The 13343-nt window shown below is 48.7% G+C and overlaps 6 protein-coding genes across 6 annotated transcripts; 3 read left to right on the forward strand and 3 right to left on the reverse strand.

Moving 5' to 3' along the window:
- Positions 1-249: 249 nt before the first annotated feature.
- On the reverse strand, positions 250-738 carry FOXG_21503 (uncharacterized protein; the record flags this gene model as incomplete). The annotated part of the gene is made up of 1 exon (XM_018401845.1): positions 250-738. The coding sequence occupies one exon, from the start codon at positions 736-738 to the stop codon at positions 250-252; it is 489 nt and encodes a 162-aa protein (XP_018253883.1).
- Positions 739-3523: 2785 nt separating this feature from the next.
- FOXG_21504 (uncharacterized protein) lies at positions 3524-3745 on the reverse strand (the record flags this gene model as incomplete). Its single annotated transcript, XM_018401846.1, has 1 exon — positions 3524-3745. One exon carries the CDS (start codon positions 3743-3745, stop codon positions 3524-3526), a length of 222 nt encoding a protein of 73 aa, XP_018253884.1.
- Positions 3746-6026: 2281 nt separating this feature from the next.
- FOXG_14205 (uncharacterized protein) lies at positions 6027-8673 on the reverse strand (the record flags this gene model as incomplete). Its single annotated transcript, XM_018394272.1, has 2 exons — positions 6027-8501; positions 8568-8673. The coding sequence occupies 2 exons, from the start codon at positions 8671-8673 to the stop codon at positions 7015-7017; spliced, it is 1593 nt and encodes a 530-aa protein (XP_018253885.1). The 3' UTR covers positions 6027-7014.
- Positions 8674-9186: 513 nt separating this feature from the next.
- Positions 9187-9980, forward strand: FOXG_21505 (uncharacterized protein). Its single transcript, XM_018401847.1, has one exon. The coding sequence runs from the start codon at positions 9300-9302 to the stop codon at positions 9708-9710; it is 411 nt and encodes a 136-aa protein (XP_018253886.1). The 5' UTR covers positions 9187-9299; the 3' UTR covers positions 9711-9980.
- Positions 9981-10669: 689 nt separating this feature from the next.
- Positions 10670-10900, forward strand: FOXG_21506 (uncharacterized protein; the record flags this gene model as incomplete). The annotated part of the gene is made up of 1 exon (XM_018401848.1): positions 10670-10900. The coding sequence occupies one exon, from the start codon at positions 10670-10672 to the stop codon at positions 10898-10900; it is 231 nt and encodes a 76-aa protein (XP_018253887.1).
- A 1008-nt stretch (positions 10901-11908) lies between these two features.
- Positions 11909-13004, forward strand: FOXG_21507 (uncharacterized protein). The gene has a single exon (XM_018401849.1). The coding sequence runs from the start codon at positions 12242-12244 to the stop codon at positions 12638-12640; it is 399 nt and encodes a 132-aa protein (XP_018253888.1). The 5' UTR covers positions 11909-12241; the 3' UTR covers positions 12641-13004.
- Positions 13005-13343: the final 339 nt, after the last annotated feature.

Raw genomic sequence — 13343 nt, forward strand, 5'->3', positions numbered from 1 at the left:
GGAGATGCTGGTCGACCCTGAACTTTTTGTTACTATCCAACACCTGTTGGGTGATCAAAGGCTCTTTTGTCTTGTCTTAAGAAAGAAACACGATAGACTATATTGGTGGGAGCTAGTATGCCCTCTATTAGACATGTATCGCCTCCCTAATCAAGGTCGATGCTGAAGTAAAAGTATTGATACCAATATCATCTACGTTGACATGCTTGTGAATGATCCTATGATCGCCTGCGCTTCTACCCTGTGCACTCAATGGATGGCATATGACGAAACCGTATTACACCCATACATCCAGACATTGGAGGCGTAGTCCACCACCGGAGCTACGATGGCTGTAAAAGGCTGTCTGGTTGTACAAGGAGCCACCCCCGTCAGTCGTTTCAACTCTATCGCCTTTGCGATGTCTTGCTTACAGTCAAGTCGCAAGTTCATAATGGCTCCAAGAACCTTTAATTGATCCCTTGGGACGACCATCTCGCCCTTGGCGAAGGGTTCCGAGTCTATTCTGCCTGTGTATTGCGTGAAATGTATGATGGCCATCTTCTCCGCTTCAACTGTTGCGCCGCTGCGTCTCTTCCAGTCGAAATCTTTGTCAATTATTGCTTGTATCCCTCCCCAGTTGCTTTGGGCCATTGGTCCAGATACCCAAGCAGTGTTAGCGTCCACGAACGCGATGGCTCCACCATTCCCGTCGATCTGGGCTTGCACCAGATCTGCATTGAAGAACAGAGACGGCATCGCGACAAACGAGATTCTTGCGGGAGTTCTTCTTATGATAGTAGTCTGCTCTCAGAACTTTCGCCATTGATCATAATGGTTGCAGTCCGCTCTGAGCAAAATGCATCAACCCATCGCAAGAGGCCCTTTGGAATCGCTCTTGCCTCCATACGATGCAATGATCTCAAGTTGAATACGCCGTTTTACAGTCCTTTCACTCCGAAACTGATAAGACTCACAACATGACCATCCTAAGAAGATGTGTTCTGTGTAGAAATATGAGGGCTCATTCTGCTGATCGCTGCTTGCGTGAGCCAAAGCGATTGGACGGGAGGAGCCTGTGAGTTTCTACAGCGTAGAGGACTCTCTCGGCCACAACAGAATCCAACACCTTATCCAACGTGGCTAGGAGCGAGATTGGTCTCCAGGCTTTCGCGATCGTATGGTCATCTTTACCTAGCTTTTTGGGCGGTAAATGATATGGGCATGCCTCCAGTATTTCCGCATTATGTCTTCCTCTAATGATGCTTGGAAGATGCCAAGGATATCATGCTTCACCAACGGCCAGTCCTGCTTTCAGACGATCGCTGGTAGTCTGTCTCCTGTTGGCGCCTTCCACGACTCTTTCTTGCACAGTCGACGCTCTACTTCTTCTATAGACAGTTTCGGCATCACTAGTGGAGCTCTCTGTTGCCTGGATCTTTCATCGTCGACATTGTCTGGCAGTGGGGGAAAGAACTTGGCTAGAAGTTCTTTGGCTTGTCCTGGATGATTCGTCGCTTTCATTCGGTCTTCTCTCGTGAGCTGTGCAGTTGTCGAAAAGCTCTCTTGTCTTTAGATTTCGGATATTTAGCCGCCTTCCAGATGTTGTCGTTGTCCGCTAGGAAATCCTTGCAATGGTTCATCTTGCGTTATAGGATGGCATCGTGATGTTCCTTTACCGCCACTGTTCCTAAACCCTTGAGGTTTCAGGAGTTCTGACCAGCACATCTTGCGGCTCGCGCCCTGTTCCTACAGCATGTGCAAAAATATCGCAACTGGGTGAGATCGTCGGCCCGCCTCCGTTTTGCGTATAGGGTGGTTTGACTGTAGATGTCAAGGTCTAGGTGACTTCCGAAACCGTCAACATCATCATCATCTGCTGCACCCTGTTTCTCATCAGGTTATCCCTTACTCTATCCACAATCCTATTCTTGATATCCTTCTTGGGTACATTAGTAAACAGGAGTCTTTCGTACTGTTTCAACGCTGTAACTGAGATATCGAACACTGTCTCTATCATGCGATGGTCCGATCCTTGCTCCGTACCATGTATCACACCTTTGATACGTGCGTCCGCAAGCTGCCCTGAAGACAGAACCAAGTCCATGTTTCCCACAGTCTCCGCTTTCCCATGTCTTTGCGCCTCGCTGGAGAAGGCTTCGAAGCATGAATTCGTTCATCAAGTCGATAATCGGATCCATCATGCCCTGTTTTGCCACTGATACATCGTCTCCTCCCTACATCTGGTCGCGCCGGTTGAAGTCGCTAGTAATCACCCCATCACCTGCTCTGCCTCCACCTCTTTGTTCGCCAAAAGGAATACTCTGTATCACCTATCTACCTTCTCTCTCAGTCGTCAGCACCATCTTGAGCCACCCGTGATGCCCCATTGGCACCGTAAGCAGCTTTCCTCGGATCTGTCGTGCTTGGGGTACTTGGATGGCCAACACTGCTGCATCCCAAATATCCTTGTGATTGATCAGGCTCTCGTGTGCCGGTCCTTGCTTCCTCACATTCAGCTGAAACAATCGGAACATGTTATTCATACTATGGTGGACAGAACTTCCGATAGGTTCTGCTGTGTGGCTCATGATAGCCGCCGCATGGGACACATCTTCGGGATCATTTCCGTGCATCTGCTACGAGGGTAACCTCGTCGTGCACACTTGCCGCAGGCTTGAGGTCAATCACACTGATACATTTCAGTACGTGATCTGTTGGCAGTTATAGCATTGTTTTGCGCGCTCGCGGCGTTCAAGCACTCTTGTGGTGTCGAACTCTCCTCCAGCCACGAAAGTCCTTCGCCGATGAATTCTTTGGTTTCGGGGCGCTTTAAAGTATACGACCATGGAGCCATACACCTTGAGATCGTCTCGCCTGCTGAGCCATGCTACTTTTGCTAACTCAGTGTATCCTCTCGGCCAAGAGTCTCGGCGACTTCAACTCGAACTTCGTTGATCTCGTTTGGTATCTCATTGCGGCTGACAGTGTCCACTTTAATCAAGGAGAGATCGTCTCGTAGGACGCGGGTTGCGGTGTTCTTTGCGTTATTAAGTACGGCTCGGCATCGTCACATGGAATTATCCAGTTCGGCCCGGGTTTGGTTCTCCACTGTCGCTCGCATCGTCCCGGCCAAGCGCCTGGTATCGTCATCTTGTATTCGCGAAATATCAATCGTGCAGTAGAGCGTGTCAATCGTGTAGTAGTGCGTGTTAATCGTGGGGACGAGAGGAACGGTCGAGATCGCGGTTCCGGGAGCGGCTTATGGCATACATGTCGAGGATCTTGTGACGGCAGCATATGATCGTTGGGATTCATCCGTTGCACTCATCGCGATGGGTTTGAGCTGCTCGTGGACCAGCTATTATTCTTCGGTCAACTGTTCCTCCATCTCGTCCATTGTCTCTTCCTATTTTGCAACAGCTTAGAGTTAGCTTCCGACAGTCCCTCGTTATTTCCATCTATCTCTTCAACGCTTCCTGCAATCTTCGAGTCTCCATGCGCGGCTCCCCGGGAAATCCAGCGACTTCTGCAGCATTGCCCTTCAATCGCTGCTACTGCTGCTGCCACTACTCTTGTAGGCTTCGGTCGGTACGTCTCGCGTCGTCTTCCGTGTAGTCATTCGCATTTCTGTCGCAGTATCTTTTAGTTGTCGCGTGGTGTCTCGGCTTTGCTCGTCGGTCTTACCACTCGACTCCATCGTTTTGACGTCGAAAAGGGGTGTCATCATGCTCCACCCGATCTCGGCTCCTATTGGATCCACCATTGCGGCAAGCTAACCCGGCCCCACATCTATAGGTTAGGTAGGTACCAACCTGTCGCCTACAGAGCTTTGTAAATGAATCTGATGATATGTTGGCGAACAATTATTCGCAAACAATGCCTACAAGAGGCAATTCTTTAGGGAGGGCACTCTAGTCACGTACGTCCTTGAGAAGTATCGAGAGTTGTATTTTTGTCCTTGGTTTCTATTCTGCAAACAACCACAGTACTTCCATTGTTGCCATCCATGTTTTAATCACCAGGTTCCGCAAATCCGCATTGCGCAGGCATCCAACAGAGCAAAGTCGTTGCACCAAGTCTTGTTGCCTCACAGTGGCATTTTCTGTATTATAAATCATAACCTTTATCCAGTATACGGTCTCTAGTGCCGATGGCATATTGCTTGGTATTTAGTGCACAGCTACAAGTTCAACTCTTATTGCCACCCGATCAGCCCCATGCGCAAACATTCTGTAATTACGAGGCTCTTTTTAGAAGGATGTAAAAGTGATTTCGTTTTGTGTAATTGCAATTCACGACCAGCAGATCCTGCTGAAAACACATTGAGGCTCTGCGTGTCGTGACTGCCCTAGTAGCAAACGGGCTATCCTGCACGATAGGCATCAAATTGCCATGGCTCAGCGATGCCATTGCGTTGTGACGCTGGAAATTACAAATACTAGAGCTCACAATATAGCTATAATTTTGGGCTTGTTCGGTACATTTTGACTTCTGCTTGGGGCTAATCTAACAACAACTCGACTTCATCGTTCGTTAACGTGTTATATTCTATCAAGATAAAACAAGCATTTCTGCTTCACTACAGCGGAAGGTGTCCAGGACTTCTTTCCTGTCTTTTGGAAACCTACGGCTATTCTGGAAATCTACAACTATTTATTGGTTACAACGATATCGCCATGTGTACCACAGAAATACACACTTACGTCTGCATGGCTAATGCACGAATGACAGAGCACATGATTTTCAAATGCGACCATTACGATCCAAGCCAGTCTTGCACCACAGCTATGACTATTGTTTACCCCGAAAAGGATATTTCTGAAGATGGTTGTCATTAGTAGAGCGAGAGAGAAGTTCTCAGTCCAGAGGCTCGTCATTACCATTGAGTTTGGGATTGGGGCCAGCCGGCGCGAGTCACGCTTTGGTTCGTGCAATGGCATATCGTGGAGAGCTTAAGTCCTAATGTTGCAAGTTTAGATTCAACTTGGATGGGACTCGTCCGCCGGTGTGTGCATAAGATACTCAAGAGGAATGATGATCTCACTCTCGAATAATCCCGGCCAATCCTGGGACTACCGATAGTTCACGCTACAGTAACGCTTCCGAAGGCAGGCTCATTGAATTTGGAGGTTTGGGGAGATTTAAAAGCATCTTCCCAGATGTAAGGTTGGCTTGTATCTGATTCCATGATACTGTGCTATTCACGGCCATTTTTTTGATTCATGTACAGATATTCACCTCATTATGATTTAGTACCATCTTTTCCCACTTATTGTGTTTCTCTGTTGGGAGATGTGACCAGAATATGGCTAATAATTGACTGTGCGCATACACTATTTCTCTATTCAGGCCAAACTCTGGTTGGAGTCACACTCACGATGGGGTGCAATATTGTCACTCAAGATGGGAGAATAGAAGCAGTAGCAAAGATCAGCGTATTGCCATGTGTATGGAAACAAGAATGGCAATTTCAGGCAGTTTCTTCTTTACAGTAGACTGGTGGCTAGATATTTATTCTTTTGGGAATGATGGATAAATGAGGGGTGTCCTAAGGTTAAATGAGACATTAATATTATTATTCGGTACCATCAACAATTCTCGGGACTTGAGAATGCCCCTTACAGAGCATTGCCAGTAAATCTGCCAATTCTAGTACAGGTTTTGATAGGAAAGCCCCCGGCGGGTAACCAGGCCAAGTATTTGTCAGGGTCTCCTCGATTGACCTTCATATAGCCTAATCCCACTGACCTGTATTTGCACGAGTCTTTTCCATGGGCTTTTTGGAGCAGCAGAGCTCCATGGCGTAAGCATTTCTCACGTTTGCCTGCACAAGATTATGCAAACGACATCTGATATCGTGTAGAAAGGCCCATAGTAACGATTCTTTACTACTTTTCTTTTAGTCGTAGTGGGCAATATGAAGAGCATTGTCACGCTGCAGTCAGATGGTGTGTGACGTCCAGACTTTACTCCACATCCGACACAAAAGCGGCGGAGGGGCCCAAGCCGGTCTTGAGGCCCCGCCTCCTGCTCCGATACCAATCGGTCTTGTGGGTCAAAGTTGGCCGTGTTGGCTTGTAATAAATTAAAGTGTTGCGGGGTCCGTACACGGAAGCACCAGTAGCACTCCAAAGGGTTGGCGATCTTTCCTTTTCTTGGTAGCCCAATGTTCTGGGAAGTCTTTTGCTATTCTCATGACAAACTCAATCGTGTGTCGTGGTGTTACCATACGTTGAGGATGTACTGTGCAGTAACCACAAGCGGATACACATACACCGGTGAGTTATTCCCTCGCTCTTACTGAGAGTGTCGTTTTAACCAAACGCATTTGTTGAGGGATTAGCTGAGATTACAAATGCTTAGATAGTCCCAGTGTAATGCCTCCAGCGCAAACGACGAGATATCCAGGTAATTCCATATCCTACGCTCAACCCAACTGTTCAGAATCGGTTACAGGCTGCTAATCCTGCCAAAACCCAATGGGCTGCGCTAGCCAGTATCAGCCCTGGCTCATCACTATCAGACGGCTCATGTGATTGGTCAAGCATGACCCTTGACTCCCTAATTTGGAAATTTTTAGAAGCAGGGAAATTTACAGGATGCAAACGTCTCCAGCTAAACATCCTGCATGCGACCTGAGGAATGACGCTAGTGGCGAGAGCCTCGTCTTCGCCGGTTTGACTGCCCCTCTCCTCACAACACTTCGGCTACCAAAAGCTCGGCAGCATAACATCTGAGGAGGATTCGTAAATGCAGCATTGAAACCAACAAATACACAACCCTTGTCTTAAAGGGGCGTCATCCTTCCACAACAGATACCTTGACGCCAAAACCAGGCCCTAGTAACGAACCAATTATGGGGTTACTTAGGGCGAGCATCTGACTTTGTTGTCGTCATGTCAGGGACCAGAGGTTGGTTGATACGCGAGAACATCTAGCGGCGGAGAATTTCCGAGACCTCCGTGTATCTTGCGCAATGTTGTGACTGATAAGGGAAAGTAGAGAAAGAAAATAATGTGTTATGTTATGTGCTTAGACACTGGTGATGCGCTCAAGAGGAGCTCGAGCGCAGCAGACCATGAGCTTCAGGCTTGTACCGAGCTCTTCAGATTCCGCGAGTAGAGACTTATCATTCCAGATGCTCTTTCCAGAGGGATTCTCAGCTGCGTTTTCGTAGCATCGTGTGTACCACCATCGGCCAACGCGGCTGACCATCTTGGTGATGCCCTCATCTACCAAAGGGCTGTTGTCGCTCATCATCTCGGATAGGCTTGGCGGATCCTTCTTCTTCTCAGGAGTAGCCTTGCCCTTATCGGCCTTACTGTCTGAGCGAGTGACGGAACTTGCGACAGGCACACCCACTCGTGCTGCCTTGATTGTAGTGAAACCAACCTTGCCGAGAAGACGAACAATGAGATCCGCAGTTGATCCGAGACTAGTATCAGGCGTCTTCTCATTGGTCCTCTCTTTGAGACGGCGGACTGTGCGTCGGCCCCGGTTGCCCATGTGCAAGTCAACATCAAGAATGGAGAGCTCGATGAAGCCTCCTGGCTTCAGCACACGGCGAGCTTCAGTGAGGATGCTGCGGTAGTATGCTTCAGGAGCTGCGACAGGGAAGTGGTACACAACAGCCGTAAAGCTCTGAGGGGCGAAGGGAAACTTGTCAAGGTGAGATACGTATTGGATCTGATGGTGGTTTGGGGGACTGAGTGGGAAGCTCGAAGATGAACTCTTGAGTTCTTCAGGAAGAGGAGCGCGAGGAGATAGATTGAAGAAGGTAGCGGCGGGGTATGTCTCGGCAGCGTAGAACGACCAGTCATCGTTACCAAGGCCATCAATCACAAGGATCGAGTGTCTTTTCAGTGATCCCTCAACAGGAACCAGTTCATGGCGAACGTCACTGAAGAGAACATGCCCGAAGGTAAGCCACTTGCTCACGGCCATTGAACCAACTCTGAGGTTGACTTGTGCGAGTGGCGACCCATCCTCAGAAGCGGAGCTGGCATCAGATCGTCTCGACTTGCAGGAAGATCGACTGCTTCGTCGAGGTACTTCACCAGTTGTAGGCGCTTCATTGTTGGTATTACGGTCTTCGTAACCCGAAACAAATTTGGAGGCTGAGAAGGGAGTGCTAGGGCTTGGGTGGGGTTGGAAAGCTGACCGGAGACGTTCAGTTATGTCGGCGCTGCAAGTGCTGGAGATGGTTGCTGCCATGGATTGACGGCTTGCATTCTTATCGAAGGCAACATTAGGCGTCTCTAGGAGCCTCTCTTTGCTAGCCAGCTTCGACTCGTAACTCTCAAGATGGAATGGTGTACCTTGTGAAGAAGTTGGCGAATCATCTCCACGGAGATCATCGTACTCATCCCACACCTCATCTTCTGCGGGAGGATCATAAGGCCGTTGGATCACAGCAGTAGAGCCAGAGAAGGCGAGAATACCAGAGCAGCTCGAGCTAGATGTACCAATGGTTCCCTCGGAGTCCTTGTGAGGGGAAAAGGCTAAGAACTCCTTTTCAACTCAGCCCAAAGCAGGAGGGTTGGAGTCTCTTGATGAGAGGTTGTTGGTGCTTCCCGCTGTTGAACCATCGGTAGTCAGATCAGGAACAGGAGTCGAAGGCCTGGAAGGTGAGGGACCTTTGGCAATTGACTCAGGATCACAGACCTCAAGGTTTTCAGGTGCCAACTGCATGCTAGCTCTGAAAGGCCTAGAAAAGCTCATAGGTGACACATGTTCAGTACAGTTACTCACAACCTTGGGGATTCTTCCAACTCGAGGCACTGCGGAGCGGTGTGCCATTCATCTAGATGGTAACGCATGTTTCGACGAGAAACTTCAAGGTAATCAAGCATCGGAAATGGAAAATCTCTCACCGTAAATTTTGTGTCAATTTCCGGTCGCCGCGGGTAAGTGATATGGTCGGGCCCTGAATTTACATGCTTTGCTCCTCTTCCTGGAGCAAGATGCCCACACCACCATGGCCACATCAACAGGCCGCATGGTCAGGAGGAGGAATGAAGACACTATCCTCTCTGCTATTTTTATCTCTGGCCTCTGGCTATCACACCGCCACTTTCATGTGACTCAGGCTCGTGCTCTGGGCCTGTATCGCGAGGTATGAAAAGATCGTGCCGCCAACTCTCTTGTGTTCTATCTGTACCTCTAGTAACTTTCTAAAGGTACGTATGAAAGCCCTGGTCTATCTGTGTATCAAGTTAACCGTTGCTTCTAGCTCCCATTTGGCAGGCCTTGCTTAGCTGCTAGCTTCCTTTCCATCCTCAATCTAAGTCTGCTTCGCGCAAGACAGCAAACAGAACATGGAGTCTCATAGCGCAGAGTCGGCATTGCTGGGCAGGAAAGCAGTTTGTCTGCCCCTTCCTCCCTTCGATTTTGAAATCGAGGCTCCCGCTTATTTCTGTTCGGAACCCCTTCTTACCTCGGACGACAAACCTGATGAGACGAAACTCGACTTGACTGGCCTTGCGCATCTCCACCGTGTGGGTTTCAATCCAGAGCTCAAAGAGTATCAAGATGCCTGTGCGTTCATTGCAATCTCTGTAGTCCTCATCTTTGATACAGAGAGTGACTCTTTCGTGTCTTTCACACTTCAGATACGATTTCCCCAGAAGTTGCAAGAATCTCCAAATGATCTTCTTTCCAACGTTTTTTGCTTAAGTGAATATGTGTCACGCGTAGCTCTTGTGCTTATCACATCCACAGGCAAATGAATCATGGAGCGGTATTTGATAATCATCATATCTTGCCCAGCAATACAAAGTGCGCTATTCCAGATCTGCTCTCTCACTGCTTTGAAAGAGTTATCAGAGAAGCAGACGAACATAAGATCAACAGCTGGGTGGAAGAAGCTAAGGAGAGAATGCTCTGGGCGTTGGATCAGATCCCTGTGCCACCATATGATCTTGAAGCTCGTACGATCTCCCGCGAGGGACAGTAATGAACCAGGATGATTATTTCTTCATTTGCTTGACAATCTTGCCATGTCATAGGGGATTTTGAGATACGTTGGTACCTCGCTCCGTGCCGGTCACGTATGTTATTATGCATTAAAGTTTAGTTCTGTAACCCAGATAACTACATCGTACCAGCTGATGATCAATTTGGCGAACTCGGATCCTTCTTCAATGTCACCAGTTATTCTCCTTCCCTTTGCATTTCCTTCTCTCACCTTAATGAATGGATAGATCTTAGACTACACAAACTCTAGTCTGACTTCTGGCTCTTTCCTGTTAGATTTTACCAACTACACCACATGCCACAAAAATGGGAATCCCCACTTAGAGCAAATGCATGAGTGGTTTATATCTGACATTTCCATTCAAGAATGCAAATCACTCTTCGCGGTATTTCGGACTTTTTTGTGTATTCGTTGGTCTGCCACATGTCTGGCAAGTCATATTGGCTCTTGGTGGGGTACGCTTCGCGTCTACGAGCTGCAAATTCGACAACGGATCTCAACCTGGTTTAATGTGTGTCTCATCACAACTTTGAATGAGCCTGGGGACCTGGAAGGGATTTGTCCTGGGCCTGCCCCATCCCTGTTGTCTTCCCTTTGCGCTACAAAGACTTCAAGTGGCGGCGACACTGACCTATCGGGCTGTATGTCAGGCGGGCAGAGTTTGCTGAAGCTGCTCACATTGTCGAATAGCGGTGAGCTCACTCCACAGCGATGGCTGGAGGTGTGACCCTTGACATTTCCACCACCTCGGCGCCGATGTACAACACTCAGATGTCTCTGGCTCGTACGCCCCAATATTCCCTGCAGGTTGAAAACAAACTCGGCCTGGGGCAGGGCTGGTGCGCACGGATGCTCGTCATCAGCCCCATCCCCGGCCTTGAACCTCTCTCACCAGGACCCCGCACTCCGGAACCCGTTCCACCCGCTGGCGATGGGCGCTAACTTCAGCATTCAAATTGTGCGGTGACCCGCGTAAGACGGCTGAACCCTGTTTCATATCGCACCCCTGCCGTAGGGCTGTTGTGTACTTGACAGCCTCAGAGCTTGTCCTGTCCTTGACATACTCTCTTTGCGCTTCATAGACTTCAAGGGGTGATACTGACCTGTCGGGTTACACGCCAGACAGCCCCGGTTCGTTTAAGTCTGTATCGTTAAATAGCGGTGTACTCACCAGTAGTGATGCCATTGCTTACCTAGAGACGTTACCCTTGACGTGTCCGCCGCATCAGGGCTTATGTACAACACTCAGAGCTATCTGGCTTGTACGTCCAAATATTCCCTGTACATATTGAAGTCTGTGGCTAGTATGGCACGGATGTTGTTCGAAGCGATGCATTGTGTTAAACCCGAAGTTTATTTGCTAACCTTATGGATGACTCATGAACTTAATACCGCCACGACCTCCTCGTTACCCCGAACCTGATACCCTTGTTGGTACGGGAGCTGTCATCTTGATGTTTTGGGGTTTCCTTGGTATTGAGCTAACATGTCTTGGCCGAGTGATTGGAGCTTCGTGAGGGCGGTCTAATGAGTCATCTTTTAGGTTTTTCATGATATCAGCTCCTTGCTGTGGTAATTGGTTAGGCATTGTGGTATAATGTCTAAGTTGTGAGCCAGATGTGTTATTCGCAATTGAGACTTGTGGCTGAGAGCTTATATCACCACACTGAACTTTGTTCCACGCAACGGCTAAGCGTGTACCTTACACGGTAACCGTATACGTTAAGCGGGCCGCTGTCTCATCCTTCAGGCACGCAGAGCTCCAGTGGCACAGACGCTATTCGCACCAAGCTCCCGTGCATCGAACGAGCTAAACTTAATACCGAATTGATTGATGGCACCACTTAGTGTTTATCCTGGCTCGCTCAGACCTCAGCCTTATGACCGAGACGAGCCCGAGGATCAATCCGCAAGTTCGCTAGGGTATTGAAACTCGCCGCCGATTCTATTCGAAATGAATCGTATTTAAGACAGCGTTGGTGGTTCACCTGTTTATTTTTTTAATGAAATCAGGACGAATTGTGAGTAAATGGATTGATGGAGTTGGGCTAAAAAACACATGAGTGGCATGCCTCGAGCCCTGTTGTCCCTACGTTGTTTCCTCTTTTGAACATGAGCAAACTTAGGATGTTTCATTGTCCAATAGCTTCTCGCTGGTTGATCATGTACATATTCATCAGCATTAGATGGACGGTTCATGAAGGCAGCGTCTTGACCACTTACCATACATAACACAGGCATATAAGAGACTCAAGTTCAAGAGTTTGTACCGCTTCGAAGGTCATGATCCATCTCGACACGCTTACAACTTCGCTGGGTCACAAATGCAGCTACAGCTTGATAGTTCTCACTGGCTCTAAGGCCAGCCCGCACTACTGGCCTCAGCTACGCGCCTCCAAGTTGAGGCCGCAGGATCCTTGGACACAGAGGCCTCGTGTGTGTGGAGTCTTGATAAGGTCGGCCTTTGTAGATGCGACCGATGTTGCTGCCCCTGTCATCCGCCCAGAGCTTTTGCTTGCAGCCTCGTTACGAGCGACCTACGCCAGAGTCAGGCTGTCCGCTCCGTCTGTTCCAGCCGCCAATTGGCCGCATTGTTACACGTCAATTCTAGTAAGGGATCCTCAACCAGGCATTCATGGAGCGGTGAAGAAACAACAAACGGAGGACTATCAAGAGGGATGAGGCTCTGCTTTGCGGCCAGGCTTGTACTATTTCCTTTTGGCCTCGTCAGTACGCCATGGATGAGAGCACGACACTGTCAAGCGGCTCATCGTGTATCTTGCACATGTTTCAAGTCATGTCTTCAGACTCTTTTCGATGTATCCCAATGAAAGCACGCTATGAGAATACTTAAAAGAGTCTGTTTCTCCTATATACTACTATCTATATCATGCAAAATGCCAATGCTGGCCGTCAAGGCACGGTATCAGACTGATGTTTCCTTTGCAGAGCCGCATTTTTGTATGGCACGCCACGATCCTGAACTCTCGCCATGTGCTTCACGTATGTGCTGGCAGGCCTGTGTCAGGCCTCAAAGTTTACCGACTGTCTGACTTCAGCGGTACAGGGATCCAGGACTATCCTGAAATTTGTTGCTTTTCGTCCCCCCGGCCTTGTAGTCTCTAGAACGGAGCTTAGATCTCAATGATTTTTGCCATTATACCCACTTTACGAATTGGCTGTCACGTCACACTTCAAGGGTTAGCACACTTCGCTGTTAAACATGCCGCTGAAACCCCAGGATCCACTACAGAATAATCACTCCGAGCCTATCGGATCGCCACCCTATCGGTAGTGTATTATAAGGGTTGAAAGGTGGCTCGGCCTGGACCTGGATCGCTATGCACAGACGCGCAGTGGCGCCTGATCCAGAGCGCTAAATTCT

This window comes from Fusarium oxysporum, chromosome 14 (genome assembly GCF_000149955.1).
Source record: "Fusarium oxysporum f. sp. lycopersici 4287 chromosome 14, whole genome shotgun sequence".
Lineage (NCBI taxonomy): Eukaryota > Fungi > Ascomycota > Sordariomycetes > Hypocreales > Nectriaceae > Fusarium > Fusarium oxysporum.

Excerpts from the sequence above, each read along its gene's own strand:
- FOXG_21505 (XM_018401847.1), top strand. The coding sequence starts at position 9,300 with ATGGAGTCTCATAGCGCAGAGTCGGCATTGCTGGGCAGGAAAGCAGTT.
- FOXG_21507 (XM_018401849.1), top strand. The coding sequence starts at position 12,242 with ATGATCCATCTCGACACGCTTACAACTTCGCTGGGTCACAAATGCAGC.